General features: G+C 46.1%; 1 protein-coding gene across 3 annotated transcripts in view; it reads right to left on the bottom strand.

The window, feature by feature from the left end:
• The window catches only part of Mtus2 (microtubule associated scaffold protein 2), a 362,594-nt gene that overhangs the window by 101,394 nt on the left and 238,607 nt on the right, over positions 1 to 22,593 (bottom strand). For all 3 annotated transcript variants that reach the window (XR_005976596.1, XR_005976595.1, XM_041678087.1), the window contains exon 6: positions 10,209 to 10,370. Coding sequence is in view for 1 of the 3 variants with exons in the window: in XM_041678087.1 (XP_041534021.1) it covers positions 10,209 to 10,370 (162 nt within the window). In the remaining 2 variants the exon portion in view is untranslated. The remainder of the gene's footprint in view (positions 1 to 10,208; positions 10,371 to 22,593) is intronic.

Raw genomic sequence — 22,593 nt, 5'->3', positions numbered from 1 at the left:
ATTGCTGCGGGGCCAATAAGTGGGTTTGAGGCGCGAACATCGGGCGGGTAGCGATGTTGCAGTAGTGACTGGGAATCAGACCCTAAAAGGAAAGGATGAGGGATGGAGTGAACAGTGGGAGAGAAATCACAGAGGCACAGCACGGCTCGGCTTAGCACTGTAGTTGGAGGTACAAGAAGGTGGCTTGGCAGGGAGGAGGTAGCACGGCAGGGAGGAGGTAGCACGGCAGGGAGGAGGTGGCACGGCAGGGGAGAAATTGTACAGCAGGGAAGGAGGTGGGTGGCTGCGAAAAAGATGGCATGGCAGGGGAGAAGGTAGCATAGAAGGGGAAAAGGCAGCATGGCAGGGAGAAGGTGGGTGGCAGGGAGAAGGTGGGTGGCAGGGAGAAGGTGGGTGGCAGGGAGAAGGTGGGTGGCAGGGAGAAGGTGGGTGGCAGGGAGAAGGTGGGTGGCTGGGGTTCTGACTATGGGCCTTGGATCCACAGGCAGCTGGGACTGCTAAGGGTCCTAAGCCAGGGAGTAGCAGGACCAGACGTGATGGAGAAAGGTACTTTCTTAAACTTAGGATTTTCTCTGCACCCCATAAAGACTACGCCTCTACTCCCAAAGGCACTGTTAGTGTTTGAGATCGCATCAACGCAATGCACCGGATCATACAAGCCTGGACAGGAACTCAGCGATGTACAATTCAAAGTTCCCCACTCCCCAAATAAAGAGGTGGGGCAGCACCATGGTATCCACTAGCATAGCGATGCACACATGGCACCATGGGCAGATTTCTGCAAGGCACAACTGTCGAAATCCACCACGGAAGCCATAAGACCATTTGCATGAATTCCTGCTGGACTCACTCCCACACTTCCTTAGGGTTGACAGGCAGAGTGGGCGACAGGTATGTAACCTTTAGATACAATCCCCCTACAAGCTCTGACATAAGAGTTGAGGTGTTACTATCCCACTTTTGAAGAACTCCTACAAAAACAAGGCTCGTTTTACACCAGCCTGCTGGTGGCTTGGGGTCAAGGTGCGTCAGGGTTGTGTGCAGCCTGGCACTGTGCAAGTGCCCTAGAAAGCTTCTCAAATTATCAAATACTATTCCTGCAGAGGGTTCAAGGGAAGGATTAGAGGGGACAGCAGAGGAAAGAGACGATTTCTTCCCACTTCTCATGTCACCCTGGGGCCAGACAAATCCCTAGCCCGCTAACTGTCGAAGGGGTTGCTGGTCTTTCGGTCATTTTATAGCTTCCAAGTTCCTTTGTCAGGGGAAGGAAGAAGGAGAGAGAGAGAGAGGGAGAGAGAGAGAGGGAGAGAGAGAGAGAGAGAGAGAGAGAGAGAGAGCATGTGTGCGTGTGTGTATACATGTGTGTGTGTATACATACATACATACACACACATATTCAAATAAGCAAGGCATCAAATTGCTAGCAACTCCATGACTGAGATTTTTAAGGGGAGACATGTTTATTCCTCCATACCAGCAATGGCTGGAAACTTCTCTCAAAAGTCAGGTTTCTTCTACCTGGCGTTATCTCCACACTCAGCCTCAGCCCTTTACACCACACACTTTCCTGTGCATTCATTTCCCCTTCACAGCCCTTATGACAACTGTAATAAAACAATTACGTGGTAATTATGTGACACCTTGTGCCCCGTGGGGACAAGGGTTGTCTTATCGCATCTATCAAGCGCTCCCCAGGTAACCAGTGCAATGCTTAACTCAGAGAAGGCTCTCGGTGCCTGTGTGTGGATGGAGTGGATGCCCACAAACATATCCAACAGTCTCTGCTTCTGGGACACCTTAGAGAATGGCATGCTTCTGACCTTTCTTTTGGCTGGATAGCACAGCACACGGGTCATTCTGGAACAACCCTCACGTGGCTCTCTTGATGACGTGGGGAGCTCCCCTCAGCAGATACAGCATACATCATCCAAACCCCATCTTCTGGGCTCAGTGACCTCACGCCACACAAAGGGCTTCCATATTTATTGCTTTCATTTTTCTTCTGGAAACATTCTGAATTCTTCTGCTCTCCTCCAGCCTGCTCTGTTCCCCCACACGACCGCTGGTCCTCCCATTGACTTCACCATGACAAATCAGCTCAGCCTGTGATAGCAATTCAAACTTGGCCCTGGGGAGGCTGCTCAACACCAAGTAATAAGAGGAGCATCTACGCTGAACTGCGGATGCTGCTTCTAACTGAACTCTGTCTCGTTGCCTCCCGGTTCTCCTTCTGGGATGTTGGTGAACATCCCTGAGCCAACAGGAGTAACCACGCTGTGAGCACTATGATTTTCTTATCGCTATCCAAGGTGAGCTTGGGAGTTAAGCACAAGAAGTCATGGGAACCAGGCATGGCTTTAAAGAACAGCCCCTCCCCTCAATTGTCTTCAACAAACATCCCAGCAACACACAGGCAATGGTCCACTGCTTGCCTTCTCTCTTTTTTTTTTCTTCTAATGTTCAGTCTTTCTTTCCAGCTCTTTCCCAATGTCTTTAATATGTAGTCAGGAAGGGCGGGCAGTGTGTGAGCAGCAAGGATGAAGCAGGGAGAGCCGGCGGCAGCATCTTCCTGGTCCCCGAGCATCAACCTTTCCCGTGAACACACGCAAAATGACTTTGATCAGCGACTCACATTTTGAAAATTACAGTGTGCCCAGAGATCCCTCCATGTGTGATGCTTAATTCAACATTTCTCTAAAGAGGCAAAAGTCATTTTTATGACACATGGGGTTTATAGTCTGTAGACTGACAGCCTTGCGAGTCTTAGGGAATATTTTTATTGGGTAGAAAGAAACTTAAATGATAAGTTGTTTTCTACATAACCAGAAGAAATCTTTTCCCAGCTTAGCGTGGAAAGAGATGAATTTTATATGCTCCATCATATGCGCCTGACAGAATCAGAGGCACGTTGACCACGAAGTAATCTATATTCTGATCAATAGTTTCAACTGAAAACACTTTCCTATTTATCAGACTGGTGCGGCCCTGTTACCAAGTCAATGCGTGAAGCCTGGCTATTTCTGTAAAATTATATGGTTCAATGCACCGGAAAGGGATTTTGTATTTGACATGTGAACAACACAAAAGCTTTTCATGAGGATCTTGAAATAAAGGGCTCTCCAAGGTCCAAGGCCAAGGTCCTGAAATACTTGGGGACTCTCCACTTACAGCCTGAGCAACAGAACATATGTGGTGTGGGCTCTCTCCTTCCACCACATGGCTTCTGGGGATCGAGCCCTGGTTGCCAGGCATGGCAGCAAGCACCTTTATCCGCTGAGCCATCTTCCCGGCTCCACAGAGTATCATGAGAAGAAGCTTCAGAGTGTGTTTCCATTTGTAAAACCTCACCAGTCCTCGCTGCAGTTGTCAATTCTCAGCCCTATGACTTCAACTTTTGTGACAGGGAGAAAGATGAGTGACAGCCTGCTTCTCAGTTTGCTTTTGACTTTGCTTTGGGGGTCAAGAAGCACTAAGTATGGTGTTTGCGTTTTTCTCTTTTTGCTCCTTGGATGTTTAGACTTGCCAATTCCTCACACACCCTTGCCAAGGCCTGTGTCACATTGCCTTGCCTGAACACCCTGCACTGTTTCAGGGCTTGGAAAGTAGGCAAATGGTAAACACTTAGCGACTAAACAAGCACCATACAGAAATTATTAGATAAGTCACCAATAAAGAGCAAGCCATTTTGCCTTACCTCCACCTCACGATGGCTTTCTGGCTTGTCAGAATTAACTAGACTTCAGATAGAAGATTATGAACCTCTTGCTTCCACCCTAATTATTAAGTTATAAATCCATTTTCCTTACTGTGAGTTCCTAAGGGAACAGCTGTTCTAATTATCCTTGCATCTAAATCATGGATACAGCACGTGCTTAGACTCTTGTTGAGGAATGAACCAGGAAAAAAAGCATCCCCCACAAAAACTTCCCATTAGAAATCCAGGTTAGAGGACACAACTGAACATCCGAAGGTCTGTCCGGTGGCTGGCACAGGCCATCTTCAACAGTAGATGGGAATCATTAAGCAGGTGGTACAGAGGCATGAAAGCCCAGCCACCATTAGCTTCATATTGATTGGCAAGTTCAGAAATGCTGCCAGAGCTAGGATGTGGCTCAGTGGGGAGAGCATGAAAAGGCTCAGAGTTTGATGGCCTGTGTTGTGCAAAGCAAAGAAAAAAGAAAGACAAGGAAGAGGAGGCAACGGGAGAAAGAGGAGGAGAGGAGGAAGGGAAAAGGAAGAGGAGGAAAAGGAAGAGTAAGAGAAGAGAAGAAGGAAAGGGAAGAGGAGGAGGAGGGGGAAAGGGAGAAGGAGGAAGAGAAGGAGTCGTTTCCCATGTAGGGTTATAACAGTAAGGATGCATGCTAAGAACTCATTCCCAGCCTCACAGCCCAAGCCATGCAATTGTTCAGTATGTGACCAATCTGCAGCCCTGCCCTCTGTGGGTCAATTATTGTGACAACATACACCAGCAGAAAACTTGATTTTAATTCACTTAGAAATGCAGAGCCATGCAGTAAGTGCCAAGTGAGAAATTCCGTATTACAATTTAACTACTATTGACAGTCACTGTGAAATTTGCAAAGGTCTACCAGGCGTGGAAAGGAAAGTTATGCAGTATATTTAAAACACACTTTGGCTTTTTGGCTAACCCACCTCTTGTTTTGATGGCTTGGTTGCAATGCTTATGATCTCCTCCTAATCCCAGCTGGGTGTATACATAAACAAAGCCACTGTGTATACCTCTTAACCTCTTGGTAGTGGAGATAGGACAGCAAGCAGTTTGCCCCAGCCTGGCTCAAGCTGCTATCTCACCCAGTCAGTGAAACTGGCAGGGTGGAGGCCAATGGCTAGGATCAACTGTGCATTCCATTTCGTGGCTAGAAATGTGGGCAGCAGGCAATGTCAGGCTCCCAAAGGGCACATTCAGGGGTCCATACCTTGAGTGGTGTGAGATCCTCAACTTATTTTTTATAACAGAAGGGAATGGGTAATATTTAAAGAGTTCCTCTCTTGAGTCAATGGTGGGAGAATGCCTAAATGCACTTTATATTTTTGCTTGTTTTGAATTTTAAGACAGGGTCTCCCTATGTAGTTCAGACTGGACTAGAATCTAAGATCCTTCTGCTTGGTCTCTGGTGTGCATATCGGAGTCTAAAAACTCTTATGTCTCAGGACTAGAGAGATGGCTCAGGAGTTAAGAGCATTTGTTGCTCTTACAGAGAATCCAGGCTCAGTTCCCATCATCCACATGGCAGCTCAGAATCACCTGTAACTACATATAGTTCCAGAGGACCCAGTACTTGCTTTTGGCCCCTGTGGGTCTTGCAAGAACACAGATATATATGCTGGCAAAACACCCTATATTAAAACAAAAATCTCTAAAAAAAAAAAACTCTATCTATCTATCTATCTATCTATCATCTATCTCTTGAAAATCAAATGCAGAGCTTCCCAGCTCCATTCAAGGATAGTTCTGAGTAGATATGGTCAATACTTAACAAATTGATGTGGGAGTGTCATCTATCTATCTGTTGCTTTCATTGGTTAATCAATAAAAAAACTGCTTGGCCTTTGATAGGCCAGCCATTAGGTGGGTGGAGTAGACAGAACAGAATTCTAGGAGAAAGAAAGCCGAGTCAGGCAGTCGCCATGATTCTCCGACCCCAGATGGATGTAGGCTAGAATCCTTCCTGGTAAGACACCACCTCGTGTCTTAATAACACAGATTACTAAATATGGGTTAAGCAAGATGTGAGAATTAGCCAATAAGAGGCTATAGATAATGGGCCAGGCAGTATTTAAAAGAATACAATTTGTGTGTTGTTATTTCCGGGGCTAAGCTAGCCATGTGGGAGCTGGGCGGCAGGAACAGAGCCCGTCGCTCCCAGTACAACAACAAATTGCACTCGGAATTCGCTAAGTGTTTTACAGCTGGGGCTGTGATTTGCTGCAGACCCTGGAGGAGGACACAGAACTCACAGAGCAAGACTGAAATAGTTGCCAGCCGTGGAGAAGACACTGCAGAGGGAGAGCTGGAGGCGCCTGTCCGCTATGTCTGCCACGTGGGCCTCTGGTTGGGCTTTGTTTCTGTGGGTTCATAAGAAGCACACTTCCTCATGCTTCGGCACTAAAGCGCTGGAGCAGCAAGGCTCCTGTTGACTGTGGACCAGCGGAAAGGGCGGGAGATGCCTCTAGCTTACTCTTGGGAGCTGGTACACCTCGCTGAACACCCACAGAAAGTCTCAAGTAATTTCTAGTTCTCATTGTCTCCTTGCCCCAGAGTCATCAGTGGAGAGAACCAGCAGGGAGTGGGGCCTCTCCCTCTTTCAATGGGTATCTGCTAGTAGCCTGGGGATATTTTGGGTTCCCTGTTGGTGGCAAAGGATTTGGGATAAAGGAAAAAAGGCGTGTGTGCCTACCTTTAGCTCCAGCACTTGAAAGGCCAAATCGGAGTGTTCAAGTCTAGCCTGATTCACATAGCCAGCCCCAGGCCAGCTAGCGAAATCAGGGTCAGAGAGATGGCAGACACAGGAATCCTTAGATAATAACCTGGGCGAGAAGAGCTATCAACAGCAAAGTCCCTGAGGAGGCCACACTACGTGATGACCTGAAGGAAAGACATGTTGGCTCAGAGAAGGAAGTATTTCTAAATAAAATGTGGAAGAAACGGTACGTCAGACAACCTAAGTAGCAGAAGTAACAAAATGGTTTTTAAAACCCGTTTTCTCTTTATTTTCAACACTTAAAATATCCCACTTTCATTTAACTTTGCCTCCACTAAAGCACTCTGCCAGTCAATGTGTTTACCCATGAGCTTATCCTACTGCATTTTCCTGGGGTCTAAAATTCCCCATTTTAAGCATGGAACCATATACTTATTCAGTGTGTGTGTGTGTGTGTGTGTGTGTGTGTGTGTGCGCGCGCGCGCGCGCACATGCACATGCACACGTGCATATGGAGACCAGAGGTCAACTCCAGGTATCTTTCTTTAGGATACAATTCGCCTTCTCTTTTGAGATAGCAGTGTCTCACCTTGGCCTGGAACTCACACATCGGGTTGGCTGGCCACCAAAGCCCCTGCGATCTACTCATCTCCCCCTTGGTCCTGGAATTGTGAGCATGTACCACCATGCCCAGATGTTTTACATGGACTCCAGGGATCAAACTCAGGTTCTTATGCATGCATGGCAAGTAACTTACCAATTGAGCTGCCTAGCTCACCCCTGCCTACTTTAAATGGTAAATACATTTTGATACAACTTTAGCTCATTACTCTTGCTTTAATTACTTACAACTTTTCAGTGGACAGAGCTGAGATCTCTTCTTAAAGATCAACTGTGGATGAGTTCACGTGTCACCCATATGAAGTATGATTAATAAAAACTCAGAGAGAGAAATTGGGGTTCAACCTGATGATCTGAAAAGCAAAGCAGCCAGCCACTGGCTCTTACCTAGGCCTCAGTCCAAAATGGCGATCCTGCCTCTAGGAATCTCAGAATGAGACTGAGCCTGAGAGCTGTCTCCTCCCTTTTTATAATCTTCTCTAGTTCTGAGATTAAAAGCATGACCTGCTACTGCCTGGTTTCTATGGCAGCTAGTGTGGCTACTGGGATTAAAGGTGTGTGTTACTGTTGCCTGGTCTATAAGACTGGCCAGTGGGGGCTGTTTTACTTTTCTGATCCTCAGGCAAGTTTTATCTAGTAAAATACAAGTGAAATGCCCTTATGTCATCTTGTCGCGTGTCTCACAAACTTAGACTATCAGAACACGCAGTGTCACGAGGCGGTAGCACCACCAACAGGATAGGTTACTGACAACCCTCTCCGGCATCCCTGTTGGAGTCTTCCTGAGTCTAGGGAATATCCCAGCAGGGAGCTATGCCATATCACTGGGCTAAATTAAGTCACCTAATTTCCATGCTTCTGCCGCAACAGGCTTCACTATTCATTTATTAACTCATGTACTCAGTTATTCATCTGTTAATTGAGATAGGGCCCTGCTATTTTGCCCTGGCTGGACTGGAACTTGCTATGTAGACCACGCTGGCTTCAGATCCACAGAGCTCCATCTGCCTCTTGACTGATGGGATAACATCTGTATAGCATCCTGCCCAGCTTCTGCAGGACAGCTCAGATCTGCTCTTCTAGAACTTAGCGTCAGTATTCAATTGCACTCAATATTGAGACGATTTTTAAGTCAGGCCAAAAAAACAAGTGTCCAAATCCTGTCATTGACTCCAATCTCTAGTCTTCCTCCTAAATCTCTCTTTTTCCCCTATGCATAATCTTTTTAAAATTCATAGTTTATTTTTTCTATTTCTTTTCTTAGTATAAGCACATAAATGGTATCACATGTCCCTATTTAGAGAAAACCGTTCCCCATCTAAGGGCAGCCATACTGCCTTGCATCCCGGAAGTGCTTCTGTCCAGTCCCTAGGAACAGCCAGGTGAGGGGCTTTCAGTTCTCTTCAACTCTAGACACCGATGCACTGGACTTTTGTTCATCTGTTTTGGGGGAAGATTCCTAGAGCCCACCTCGAACAACACATGCGTTTGTGATTCTGCAGCCTGCCGACTAAGTCCTCTTTAGGGCAGTGGAATATTTTTTATTCCTGACAGGAATGCCCCAGGAAGGCTGTCATGGGTATATATAACATCTGTCACACTTGGGGATTTTTGAAGCTGTGCTTCTCTGTCTGTCTAAAACACCTGATTGGTCTAATAGAGAACTGAACATCCAATAGCTAGGCAGGAGAGGGACAGACAGGTGGGGCTGCTGGGTAGAGTGAATAAATAGAAAGGAAAAAGAGAAGAGAGAGGAGTGAGGAAAGGAGAAGAGGGTGCTGGGGGCCAGCCACACTGCCAAAGACATGGAATAAGCAGGGAAGAAGAGAAATACAGAAATAGAGAAAGGTAAAAATTCAGAGGCAAAAGGTATTTGGGATAATTTAAGAAAATCTGGCTAGAAATAAGCCAAGCTAAGACCAGGCAATTATAGTAAGGAATAAGTCTCCATGTGATTATTTGGGAGCTGGGTGGCAGGCCCCCCAAAGAGCAAAGATAAAACAACAACCACAGCTGCACAAGGGCTTGTTACATCTTTCAGCCCACAGTTCATCACGAAGAGAAGTCGGCGGCCACTGACGCAGAGGCCACAGAAGAATGCTGCTTCCTAGCTTGCTCCCCAGGGCTTGATAAGCCGGCTTTGTTACACAGTCTGGGAGCGTAAGCCAAGGACTGCGCCACGTCCAAGGTGGGCCGGACCCTCTCACATCAATCTTTAACCACGAACATGCCCCAAGGCTTGCCTATAGGCACTCTGGTGAGGGCATTTTCTCAGCTGACATTCTCCTTCCCAGATGACTCTAGCTTGAGCCAAGTGGACAGAAGAAGAACAACAACAACAAAACCTAACCACACCTGGCAGCTCGCAATGCCATCCAGTTCTTATGCATGCACAGTGGTAGACAGCTGGCTATAATCACAGGAGGAAAATAGGGAGGAAAAAACCACCGATCTGAACGTGCCCTCTACAGTGGATCCGGGCTCAGCCTCCCATCTGTCTTCACAATGCCGAACTTTACAGTGGAGAACTAGGAACCATACCCACAGGCACCGCTAAGGGGGACAGGTTCCTTGTGTGAGATATGGAGGAGGAAAACAAGACGGAGCCAAACATGGGCCACCTGGGCAGTGTCTGGCCACAGTGGCCTTCTCTGGAATCCCTGCACACGCGTGGGGCATGGAGAGGCAGGTTGTCTGCACTACTTAAATGGAGCTAGTCACAGACACAACCATGGCTCTGGAGCCATTGCTGGGACACAAACTATCCAATCTGCTGGGGTCTGTCCAGTTTTGCCGGTTTAAGTTCACAGCCAGCAGAGGGCAGCAGTTCCCTTTGCGTTCTGAGGCCCTGGCTGAGCTTGCCCTAAAGCCTTTCAAATGGTTTCAAGAGCCAAGGTTTGCCCCTAGCCAAGGGCCTGTCTTCTTAAAAACAGCTTGGCTCTTGCTTCCTCAAACCAAAATGGTGTCATTGAGAGGGTTAGCAGACAGGCAGAGGAGATACAGAGGAGGCACAAGAATATGTTGTAGTATTTATTAAGTTTAAATGCCTCTTAAGACTCTTCCGTCATCTCTTCTAAGCAGCGGTTGGACATAGGGACTTTCAAAGACTCCACTGTGGAGCTCCTGAAAGGCAGAAGGTCTTACCAGCAGGCGTGGAGGTGGATTTTGGTGCCGGAAGTAAACTTCTGCGTGGTGTTGTTGCATTGGAGGTAGATGCAGGGGCTGCCCGGCTGGCTCCCTTGGGTGTGTCCTTAGAAGGCAGAGTTGGCTTCAGAGGTGGCTGCTCTTCAGTCCCAAAGGTGGAGCCTGTGGGAGGCAGAGAGCAGGTTCATTACAACTTCATGAAAGGTGGATGGACCCACCTGCCATTCAAGCTTGGCCAGCCAATCCTAAGGCCGCCATCTGCTCAGGAACACACCTTTCAGTGAGTGGCCTTGAAAAGCAATGGAAGTGGCTGTGGGAAAGAGCTCTCTTTAGTCAGGACGTAGTATCTGTGATTCTGACCCTCTGCAATTGGCTAATTCACAGATGTAGAACCTACAGGTATCCAGTGATGGGGGTTACATATATGTTAATTCACAGATGCAGAACCTACAGATATCCAGTGATGGGGGTTACATATATGTCTCCCTGGCCAAGGACATTTGTTTCCAGAATCTGGGGAATCCAGAAGAGGAGGCCTGGGGTGGGGGCGGAGGTAGGGGTGTAGGGTGGATATGAGGATATAGGGTGGGGGTGGGGATTTAGGGTAGAGGTGGGGTGGGGATATAGGGTAGGGGTGAGGGCAGAGGGTGGGGGTGGGGGTATAGGGTGGAGGTATAGGGTGGAGTGGGAGTAGGGTCAGAGATGGGGAAACCTTCCAGATGCATGGGGTTGCATTGCTGCTTTATTTACTTATTTTTACTGAAAACTTTAAAATTTTATTTTAGGGGTGTTTTGCTCACTTGTACCTATGCAAGACACATGTGTGTGGTACCCATAGAGACCAGAAAAGGGCATCAGATCCCCTGAGACTGGAATGGTATAGTTGTGTGAGTTACCCTGTGGGTGCTGGGAATCGAACCCAGGTCCTCCAGAAGAGCAGCCAGGGCTCTTAAACACTGAGCCATCTGCCCTGCCCCAGCTTTACTTATTCAGAAGGCAGAAGGAATGGATGGGTAGCTGCAGTTTGCTACCCAGAGAGAAGCAGTCTCTGTCTGGAGGACCGTTTGTCACAAACAACTGCTCTGATACTCTAAGGATCCAGGACCCAGGAAGAACAGCTTGGGTCTGAGTCCAGTAGAAACAGTGTGGCCTGAACTATTCTTCTGCATCTTCTGAAACTTTGTATGTGACCCTTAAAGACAATGATAGTGGCCTTAAGAGAAAAGGCTTCCAAACGCCCCTCTGGTAGAAGGAGGTCTGGGATCTCTTCTGCTAACTGCGAGAGGCTGATCAGGGCTCATTGGGAACAAACCTGCCCATTTGTGAAAAGCAGGTGATGATAACTGGAAGATAGACAAGGCACTGGAGAGAGACTAAATGTCTTTTCATCTCTTTGAAAGGAGGGTCACCATATTTCACTTATATTGGCCTGCATAAAAATGAAGGCATTGAAATCAGGAGCAGAAGGAGAGCGAGCACGAGCAAGGAACTCAGGACCTCGAGGGGTGCACCCACACACTGAGACAATGGGGATGTTCTATTGGGAACTCACCAAGGCCAGCAGGACTGGGTCTGAAAAAGCATGGGATAAAACCGGACTCGCTGAACATAGCGGACAATGAGGACTGCTGAGAAATCAAGAACAATGGCACTGGGTTTTGATCCTACTGCATGTACTGGCTTTGTGGGAGCCTAGGCAGTTTGGATGCTCACCTTACTAGACCTGGAAGGAAGTGGGAGGTCCTTGGACTCCCCACAGGGCAGGGAACCCTGACTGCTCTTCGAGCTGACAAGAGAGGGGAAGTTGATTAGGGGAGGGGGAGGGAAATGGGAGGTGGTGGCGGGGAGGAGACAGAAATCTTTAATAAATAAAAAAAAAATGATGGCATTGTTAAAATGGCCTCAACATTCATGATATTTGGAGATTTCATTCCATTATTTGGAGTCTGAGATCACTGCTTTTCTCCCCAGAAAGACCTGAGGGTCTTCTTAAAATTGGTGAGACCAGCGTTGTTCTGGGAGAAAAGCCGCTTTAAGAACAAATAAGAACTGGCTACTGCTTGGAGCAGCTGGCATGACACAGTTCCCTTCGGTCACTGTAGAAGCATCTAAACAGTTCTAAACTCGGCTAAGAGAATGTGCGGGACCTCCACAAGCCCACAAGAAGCACCAAAAGTCCACAGAACAGGGTCTGCGGAGCCGGTATCAGATAAAGAAGCCTGCTAGGAGCCTGTGAAAACCCAGCGCGGGGTCAGGGGTGGGCGGGGACATGCATCCCAGGAGTAAAAGACTGAGTGGGCCCAGAATTAAACAGCGATCGCGCAATCAGTCAGCGCCTGAATTCAGAGACGTTCTAAGCGCTTGTGGGGGTGTTTCAGAGGTAAGTGGGGCTCAGTTGCTGGAGGTAATTCACGGGGAATCAGCTGACGTGCACCCCGCTGCCGCCACCATAATCTATTCAACGAAACACGCGGTGGAAACGAAATAGAGTGCTCAAGTCCTCACACTGTCTTTTATTTAACAATTTATCAAACATGTCTTAAGACCAGACTGTTTTTCTTTTGGTAACATTCGCAGAGTTCAAAAACCCTGTTATCAAATCGTCTCCCATCTGGCGTCACGTTGTTACATGCAATTTATCCAGTGAACATGTCAATTTAGAGACTTGGCTGTCTTCCAGGGTGGCAAGGACTTGCTCCCTGCATCAGGAAGCTATGCACTTCCCTCTGAGGCCAGACCTCTACCACCTTGAAAAGAAGAAAAGTATAAAAAACGTAATTCCACCCACCACTGGTATAATACGGCTGGTAACAAACAGGCCCACTCTGAAAACTGGCTCCCGTTGGCCAGTCATCAAAGATGTCTGTTCAGGAGGACAAAAGCATCCTGAATCTGGAAATGGCCCCTGACATCTAGGGATGTCCACGTACTTGACCCCATGGGGACAGAATCAAGCTCTTGCTTGGGAAGAGTTTTTTTTTTTTTTTTTTTAAAAAAAAGACTAGCAACATGGTACATTATCTAGGTGACTAGCAGTGACAGATCCCACTTAGCCACCTCGTTCCTGTGAACCTCCACTGCTCTGGCCTGAACGAGGCAGGCAATGTATCCACCTCTTCACCTCACCACAGGAGAGCAAGAACACCAGCCAGGCGCAGACATGGGAACCATCCAAGGCAAAGATACTGTCCCTCACACTGGCTACATCCTTGTGTCGGTCTCTTCATTCATGGGGGTGGGGGTGAGAAAATTGGCATTATAGACTGCCATGAGAATTGAAGGCTAATGCAAGGGGACTTTTAAGTTGATGCAGGGGTCTGGAAAGATGGTTCAGCAGTTAAGAGCTCTTGCCAGAGGACCAGGGTCCAGTTTCCAGCACCCATATGATCACTCTCGACTGACTGTAACCCTAGTTCCAGGAGAACAGGCACCTTCTTCTGGCCTGTTTGGGTACTAGGTACATACATGGTATATGCACACACATGTAGGCAAACCCTCACACATAAAATAAGAAAATGAAAAGTTAAAAAAAAGTTCTTGCAGGAGTTAGTGCAAGACAGCACATTCCTGCCTGGTACCCCGGATGCTCTTATGTCTTAGTTATTAACTTGCATGCTGGCTTTAATTTCTACGGTCAGTCATTTTAATAAATCCATTTATCCAAGGGGCCTTTTGAAGATGAACATCAGATGGCCTGCAGTACATAGAAAGAGAAAAAGGGGGAACGGCGGGGAAAATCCAATCATCCCATCAGGATAAAAGGCTAAAGAAAAGATGGAATACAATTGCTTTAATAAAATATGATGAGCCATTTCACACAGAAAATGGTAGGAATAATAGCAAAATGGATTGCCAATCCCAAGGAAGACAAGACAGTACCCATCTTGTTACTAGTAAACTGATTGGACAGGAGGAAATGTGTTCAGCTGCCCTAAGCCTCCACCCACGCGTTCCAGATTGCTTGTAGGGATTCACCTGCAGACAGCCAAGCGAACGCGGGTGACATCAGCTCTTCCACACTGCAGTCCATTGGCTGGGTTACTAAATTTGATCTGAAGTCTCCACCAGGCTGTAGAGTTGAGATGCTTTCTTCTCAGCTAGTTACCGATACTCAAGTTTTCCTTCTCTTCCCTAAGATGCCCATCCATGGCATCTACCGGGCTTTATACCGAGTTTATTCTAGTTCTTTGTATACGGCAGATGGCAATCTTTGGTTGGCTGTATATTTTCAATATTAAGTGGTTTTTCACTAACACATGACCTGTTTTTTTATAGCGCTTCTTGAGCAGAGACTAGAATCTCTGTGATAAAAATAATGGGCCAAGCCTAGGCAAGACAACATTTTTAAAGGTCTTGTTTATTCTTCCTTTTGTTGTGAACTAGTTTTTTTTGCCTGCTTTTTGCCTGCAAGTACGCGCATGCAGTGCTCTTGGAGGCCAGGAGGGGGCGTTGGATCCCCTGGAACTGAGCTTGCAGATGCCTGTGAGTCCTCAGGTGCATGCTAGGAACCCAACCATATCCTCTGCAAGAGCAGCCAGTGCTCATAATTGCTGAACTCTCTCCAGTTAAACCAAGACAAATTTCCAAGTAAGACTACGAAAGATGGGAGACTCATCTGGTGTTTCACTCTGGAGTGAACACACTTGGAATGGTATTGGCTTCAAGAAAAGAAATCAATGAAGTAGAACAGCTCAGAGGCGAAGCTTCGGATGACAGAGAGGAGTCAGGCCTGGTCAGGCCTTTTCCTTTAGTCCTGGATGTAAAGTGAACTACGTTCCCCATCCTCCCTGATGACGCCTGTGATCAAGTTCAAGCAAATGGGCCGAGGCCATAAATGATGACCCTCTGTCGCAGGCATGGTCCATATATTCCTCCCACGACAAGTTACTATACCCCATTCACCAAACGAATGTCTCTTGAGCACATGCGTGCATGCGCATACACATGCACATACACACACACACACACACACACACACGAAGAGTTATAATAAAATGTATAGACAGATGTTGTTGTTGGATTGTAAAACAAAGTTTTGGGAAATAGGTTGGCATCTTCTCAAAATGTTATTGGTACAGTTACCAAATGACCAACAGTTCTGCTTGAGGTATATGCCCAAAAGCCATGAAATCACATATACAGCCTAAAATCTGTGCATAAACATTGATAGAGACATAATTTATGATTGAGTGGAAAAACCCAAATGCTCATTAAACAATGAATGGAGGAAAATGGCACATCTAGACAACAGAGTATCAGCCAGCTGCCACAGGAAGGAAAGAAAGACTTACGTGTGCTAGTTACTACAGTGAGCTTTGAAAACACCGTGCTAAGTGAAAGAAGCCATATAGAAAGGGCGAGAAGCTATATGGTTCCATTTATTTGAAATGTCCAGAATAGGTCATGTTAGGAGGTAGGGAGTGGGAAACGGGGAGTGGTCACCTGACAGGCATGGAGTTTCTTTGGGGAAAATGAATTAGAGCTTTTGGGTTTTTTGGGGGTTTTTTTGGATTTTTCGAGACAGGGTTTCTCTGTAGCTTTTTGGTTCCTGTCTTGGAACTAGCTCTTGTAGACCAGGCTGGCCTCTAACTCACAGAGATCCGCCTGCCTCTGCCTCCCGAGTGCTGGGATTAAAGGTGTGCGCCACCACCGCCCGGCTAGAGCTTTTGTTTTATGTCCCTGTGAATACACTACACCCATTGGTTGTGCATTTTGAAGGGTAAAATTTATGGGCTTTGAATTATATCTCAAAAAAAATACCTTATTCTGTGGTTCCCTCATATAGGCTTTAATCTAGTTCTATGCGCCATACCTTGCATGGAAGCTACAAGGGATCCCAACCAATTTGCTTTGGGTTCTTCTGTCTTCTGGTACAGAACAAAAAAGAAGAAAGCTCCTTAAAAACACTGCACATTCCCTCATCCCTGGTAAGGAGGGTGATAATTTCATTCCTGGATCCTGTCCCCCTCCTCAGACACCCCTACCAAAGAGCATGATTATGAGCCAGTCTGACCTACCATGACGGCCACTGTCTGGATGTGCTCTTCCTAATTCAGGAGCTGCCTATGGAAAGAGGCCTTTGCGATGACTGAGCACGAGGCCTCTCTACCTTTATGACTGGGGTGAAAACATTAAACAACAGGTTTCATGCTGCCTTGGCTTGTTACCCCTCCATGGCCAGCAGTGTGAGGGCGTAGTGGTATCCCCACTGTGGCAGATGAGTCAAGACAGCCCAAGCGCTGGCTACTGAATACTGACCTTCCTGGGACCCAGCATTTCTGGTCTTTAAAATCTTCAGTTTCTGAGTTATAGCAGCACAGAACACGCTATTCAGACTCAAATCAGGAGAGTCTACCCCAAAGAAAGACTCCTGCAGAATTCTGGGCACTGGGAAGAGTAGGGGAAGACTTCACTATCACCCTGAAGAGTACAGAGTGATGCCACATCACCTGATGCCAACCTGGGCCTTCAGGACCTCCCATCCACACTCAATGTTCTTCTCCAGTCTTCACCTACCGGGAAGGCCAATCACCAAGACTAAATTTTAAAAAGAAGAACTAATTATTCAGGAGGGGGCAGAAAGATCGCAAGAGCCTGAGGACCAGGAAGTCCGACCTGAGACTGTGACTCCTAGGAATGGAAGGGAAGCTGGAGCCATGATACCTCAACAATACGCTGCCTCAGCGAGATCTGAGCAATGGCAGCTCCAACAGACAAGCTAACATGGAGGGGTGCAAGTCTCATAGGGTCCCACCCGAGGACAAAGAGCTACGGATAACTGCTGACATCTGATAGAGAGAGAGAGAGAATTAGCCTCTCCCAGGGATGAGACCCCTAACTTGACCACCAAGTGACTCAGCGCGTTGTATTTGTATATTGATATGTGTGTGTGTTTAACAATAATGATTTAAAAAAAAGGCCATGAATTTGAGAGGGAGTAGGGCAGGCATGGGAAGAGCTGGAGGGAGGAGAGAAATGATATAATTATATTTTAATTTTTAAAAATTCAACAAAAGAAGAATTAACAGCAAAGAGGGTCAGAACGAGCCAGAACAAAACGAGCTTCTCACAGAAAGGGGAAGTTGTAAAAAAGGCAGAAAGCTAATAATAATGTAGGCATACTATTGCAAACTCTAAGACACATATTTTATTGATTTTGAATACTTATCCCAAGTAGGATGATTAAGCTACTCTCTTGACTGCTTCTTTCAGGACTATTCCCAAGCAATCAGGCTGCATAATGTTCTGTGTGCATGATTAACCAACTGATGCATATTTCATTCATTTAATGGCATTTATAACTTGGTGACAAAATTCAGCTGAATTGTTAAAGTACTAACTGAATGTTTCATATCCTGTCTTTTGCATATTTTAACTTCTGTGCTGGGGCTGGCTGGCATGCGGAATTTCCCTCACAGGATCATATGCTAGCGCCTAGGTCACCAGCTGGTGGCACTCTTGGGAGAGGTTCGAAAACTTTGGGAGGTGGGACTTAGCCATAGGAAGGTTGTGTGTGTGTGTGTGTGTGTGTGTGTGTGTGTGTGTGTATCCTGGTATGCTATTCTTAGTCTCTTCTTATTACACTGTCTGCTTCCTGTGGAAGGAGCTCCTCTGCCATATACTCCCACCACCAATATGTTCTTTCAAAGGACACTGGGACAAGTAACTGTGGAATAAAACCCTCTGAAACCATTAGCCAAAATCAAACCTGCCCTAAGTTATGTCAGACAGACAACTAACACACTGGGTACATATGTATGTATGTATATATGCATATATATGTTATGTATGTTTCTATCTCATACTAAAGGGTGAACTGGACATCTCAGTAACAAACTCCAACAGCTGCTATTATTAGTATTACATGACCATGTGGATGAGCTACCTTTCCTGTGGCTGTGACAGAATAGCTGTCTGAAGCAACCTAAGGAAGGAGATATATTCTCATGGTCGGGAAGGCATGGAGGCTGAAGTGGCTAAGTCCATGGTGTGAGAACTCATGGCTTATTCCTGTCTTTGTGGACTGGACTCAGAGTACCCAAGCCAAGACCAGAAGCAGCTATTACATTCATGACCTACCCCCAGAAGCTTACATCTGCTAGCTAGGTCACAGTTCCAAAGATGCCCAGACAGTTCCTCGAGCTGGGAACTAAGGTTCAAGTTCATGAGGTGCTGATGGGTATTTCACAATCACCCTGTAGCATTCCACTGTTGACCTTCATAAGTTCATACCTATCTTGTCACGCAAGATGCACTCCATCCAACTTCAGTGGTTCCCATAACTTGGTTTTTAAAGATTTGTTTATTTTTACTTAATGTGTTTTGGTGCTTTCACCTGCTTATAAGTATGTGCCTCCACCATGTATGTACAGTATCCAGGAGGATCAGAAGAGAGCATTGGGTCCCTTGGAACTGGAGTTACCATTCATTGGGAGGCACTATGTGGGTTCTGGGAATCAAATTCAGGTCCTTTGCAAGTGCCATATGTGCTCTAAACCTCATGGTCACACAGATGGCCCTGGTTGATTGCTGGATTACAAAATGAAAGAAATCATGTGAAATATATATATATTTCACTGGGCTCAACAGTCTCAGAAGCTAAGTGTTAACATCGCCTCAGCCTCATCCCCTACATGTTCAAGTTAAAGTGTTTCATTAAGAGGATCACACACCAAGACCAGGCTGGATGCATCCAATGAAGATGACACCGGAGAGAACACAGCACAGGAGCCATCTTGACAGAAGCAGAAAAGGCCTAGAACAAAGGTCAGTTAAGTGTCCCGAAAGACAGGATAGAGGGAATTACCTCATCATAATTCAGCATGTCTATGACAGGCATTATACAAAACGAGCAAAACAAGCAAAACATTCCATTTACAATCTAAAACAAGACAAGCACGTTCACTTGCTCTACTTTATTCTACATAGTGTTCAAAATCTTAGAGGAGAAAAACAAGAGGAAGAAGTTAAAAACAGAAAAGAAAGAAGGCAAAATATCCCCATTTGCAGGTATCTTGACTATACTTACTAGACCCTGAAGACCCTACCAGAAGATTCCAGAACTGATAAGCACTTTCAGCAAAATAGGATAGAAATAAATGTAGACACACAGCAACTTTTCCATATTCCAACAACAAACTTGCTAAAAAGAAACCAGGATGAAAACTCCATTAGCAACAGTGTCGAAAAATGAAGCTATCTAAGGGAGTGGAAAACTTCACAATGAAAACTTTAAGATACAGAAGAAAGAAACTGAAGAAGGCATTGAAAGATGGAGAGCCTGCTTGTGCTAAGGGATCAGTAAAGTTTATACGGTGAAAATGTTACCAAAAATGGTATAGACATTCATTGCCATTCCTTCCAAAATTCCAATGAAATTTTCCACAGAAATAAGCAACAATAACAAACAATCTAAAACAAAACCCCAAACGGAAAAAACACCAATTCTACAATTCATATGAAGTCTTAGCAGAAAGGATAACGCCGAAGGCCTTCAACACCTGGTCTCAAATTATACTACAGAGCTATAGCCACAAAGCCAGAACGGTACCGGGACAAGACAGACACATGGGACAGTGGGAACGTAACCAAAGACCCAGATAGAGCCCCACATAGTTAAAGTTGCCTATTTGTTTATAAAGATGTCAAAGTTACACCTCTAAGAAAAGAAAGGCACATTAACACGTGGTGCTTGGAAAACTGGATGTCTATACATAGAGGAATGAAGCTAGCATTTGTGTTCTCTCCCCCCATCCTGAAGAAAACGACTCAAAATGGATCAAAGACGTTAATGTATGGCCTGAACTCTTCTGAAACTCTGAGAGGAAAACACGGGTAAAACATGTCAAGACAGAGGCACAGCCAGGCAATAATCTCCCCCAAACTGACAACATTACATTAAAACGAAAAACTTCTTCACAGCAAGAAGAACCACCATACCTAAGAGAAAACCATGGAACAATAGAAAATCTTTCATGTCCCCACATCTTTCAGGGGATAAGGGCACAGGATCTTGAAAGAACTCTAAAGTTCCAACACCAGTTAAAGGATTCAATCAATCAATGGGCAAATGAACCTGACAGACAGTTGTAAAAAGAAGAAATTCAAGAGCAACAATAGTGTCCAATATTCTTAGCCACTAGAGAAATGCAAATTCAAACTGCAACAAGTTCCTATCTTAGCCTAATAGGTATCACCAAGAAGACAAACCAGCAAAGGGTGATGTTGGGGAAGGCAAATCAGCATGCTGGTGAGGATATAAATGTGTGTGCTTCTGCTGCAGAAATCAGTATGGAGGTTCCTCATGAAACTAAAAGCAGACTCTTATCATATGGCCCGGGGATACCACTCCTTGGTATGCACCTGACGAATTCCAAGTCAGCACCACACAGAGACACAGCCATACTTACTGCACCATCTGAGAGGGTCGAGATACAGAACCAGTTATCCATCAACAACAGGCTAGTGGATGAAGAGAATGCAGCATGTAAACACAGAGAGTGTTATTCAGCCATATATATATATATATATATATATATATATATATGTACATATATGAAATTGGTCAGAGCTGGAGAATAGACGGGAGGAGACATCACTACGTTAAGTGAAATAAGCCAAGCTCAGAAAGCAAATATGCTTTTTTTCATATTCTGAATCTAGACTTAAGCCCATACCTGTATGTGACATAGAACAACCTGGCTATCCCATGAAGATGGGATTCCCTTTTATGAAGATTTATTATTTTGTATGTCTATCTGTGTTCTGGCATGACTTATATGCAACACATGTATGCAGTGCCTGAAGAAGCTAAAATGGGGTGTCAGATCAGAGTTGGCAGATGGTTGTGAGCCACCATGTGGGTACTGGGAATGGAACCTGGGTCCTCTGTAAAAGCAGCTGGTGCTCTTAACTGCTTAGCCATCTCTCCAGCCCCAAGGTGGGATTTCTTATAGTTGTAAGAAGAAGTATATTTGGCAGCCTTTTGGAACAACAAGAAGACGAAGACGGACTAGTCGGAATACAGGAGGTGACCAGCGATGGTGGCCGAAGGAGCTGGTGGAAGGGTGGATACAAGGTACATGTGTATGCTGATGTCATATGGAAACCTACTATTCTATATACTAACAGAAAATTTAATTACAGGAAAATACGACAAAGGCGCTCAGTGCACTTCCTGGTACACCAGCATCCGGGGAAGTGGCACTTCCTGGTACACCAGCATTGGGGAAGTGGCGGCATGGGCTTTGATACACCCAGGAACCCAGCATGGCGCCTTGTGCAGAGTCCATCAGTCCAGCTGTTCTGCCTGCTGTCTTTCATCTGCTAGATCTCCCTGGCCTCCCTATCTTCCCAAGAAACCCGAAGTGGTCCCGCGCAGGAGGCTGGCTGTAAAGAGGAAGCACTGGGAACTGTTCCCTCTCGGCCCATCTTTCCCCCAGTAACCAGCATCCTAACAAACGAAAGAGCATCCATGGCAGCTCAGTTCTCCTTCACTCAACACAAACTTGAATTTCTTACTGGGCTAAGAAGTAGCCTCGGAGCCTTCATCCACACAGAATTCTGGGTATGCGGGAAATTACATTCACCCAAAGATCGGAGACTATTAGCCCACCCATCCAAGGCTCATTTAAGGTATAAGGAATACCTACACCATCAGGTGCCCGTTAGGGGGAAAAAAAATCCTTCTATGTCCACAAGAATATGCTAGATTCCTTCTGTAGAGCCCAGACTCCCAAAGGTTCCTGGATACATGGTGACAGCAAGGCCTTTAATGGTCAGATCCCAGAGTGCCAGGCAGTGCCACTGCAAACCCCACACTATTTCAAGGCAAAGCCAGAAAGCAGAGGCTTTTAACAAGTGCTCTTCCATAAGGTTAATCAGAGAACTAAAGGAAAGGCAGTGCACGTTGAGGGGGACCTGGTACTCAATGAACGCTGCCTGTCAAGCTGATTCCGCGTTGCATGCTGTGCGTGTCTGCTCAGTTCCTCTGTGTGGTGAATATGGTGCTCACTCACCAAAACTCACAGTGAGGCTCATTTCTGCACCACAACAGTGTTGGGGGTGGGGCTGGTAGATGTGTCTGGCTTACAGGGGTAGAGCCCTCATGAAGGGATCACTGGTTTTCTATCAGAATGGCCTATCTGCTCCTGGAGTTTGGCCCCTTTTCTCTGTCTTTGTTCTGTGAGTCCGTTGGCTTTTCTGCCACACACACAATAGCACCAAGCCCTCACTACAAGGTCCCAGGTATCAGACATGCCAAGATGCCCGTGGCTTTCCAGAGCATGAGCCTGGACAAACCTCTTTCCTATAGAAGTCACTCAGTCCCAGGCACTCTGTCATAGCAGTAGTGGGAAGATTAACAAAGCTCCTTTGTGGGTTCTCA

This window comes from Microtus oregoni, unplaced genomic scaffold (genome assembly GCF_018167655.1).
Source record: "Microtus oregoni isolate MIOR12 unplaced genomic scaffold, Mior012 000029F_ref0000214, whole genome shotgun sequence".
Taxonomy (NCBI): Eukaryota; Metazoa; Chordata; class Mammalia; order Rodentia; family Cricetidae; genus Microtus; species Microtus oregoni.
This window is presented reverse-complemented; position numbering and strand designations above follow the sequence as displayed.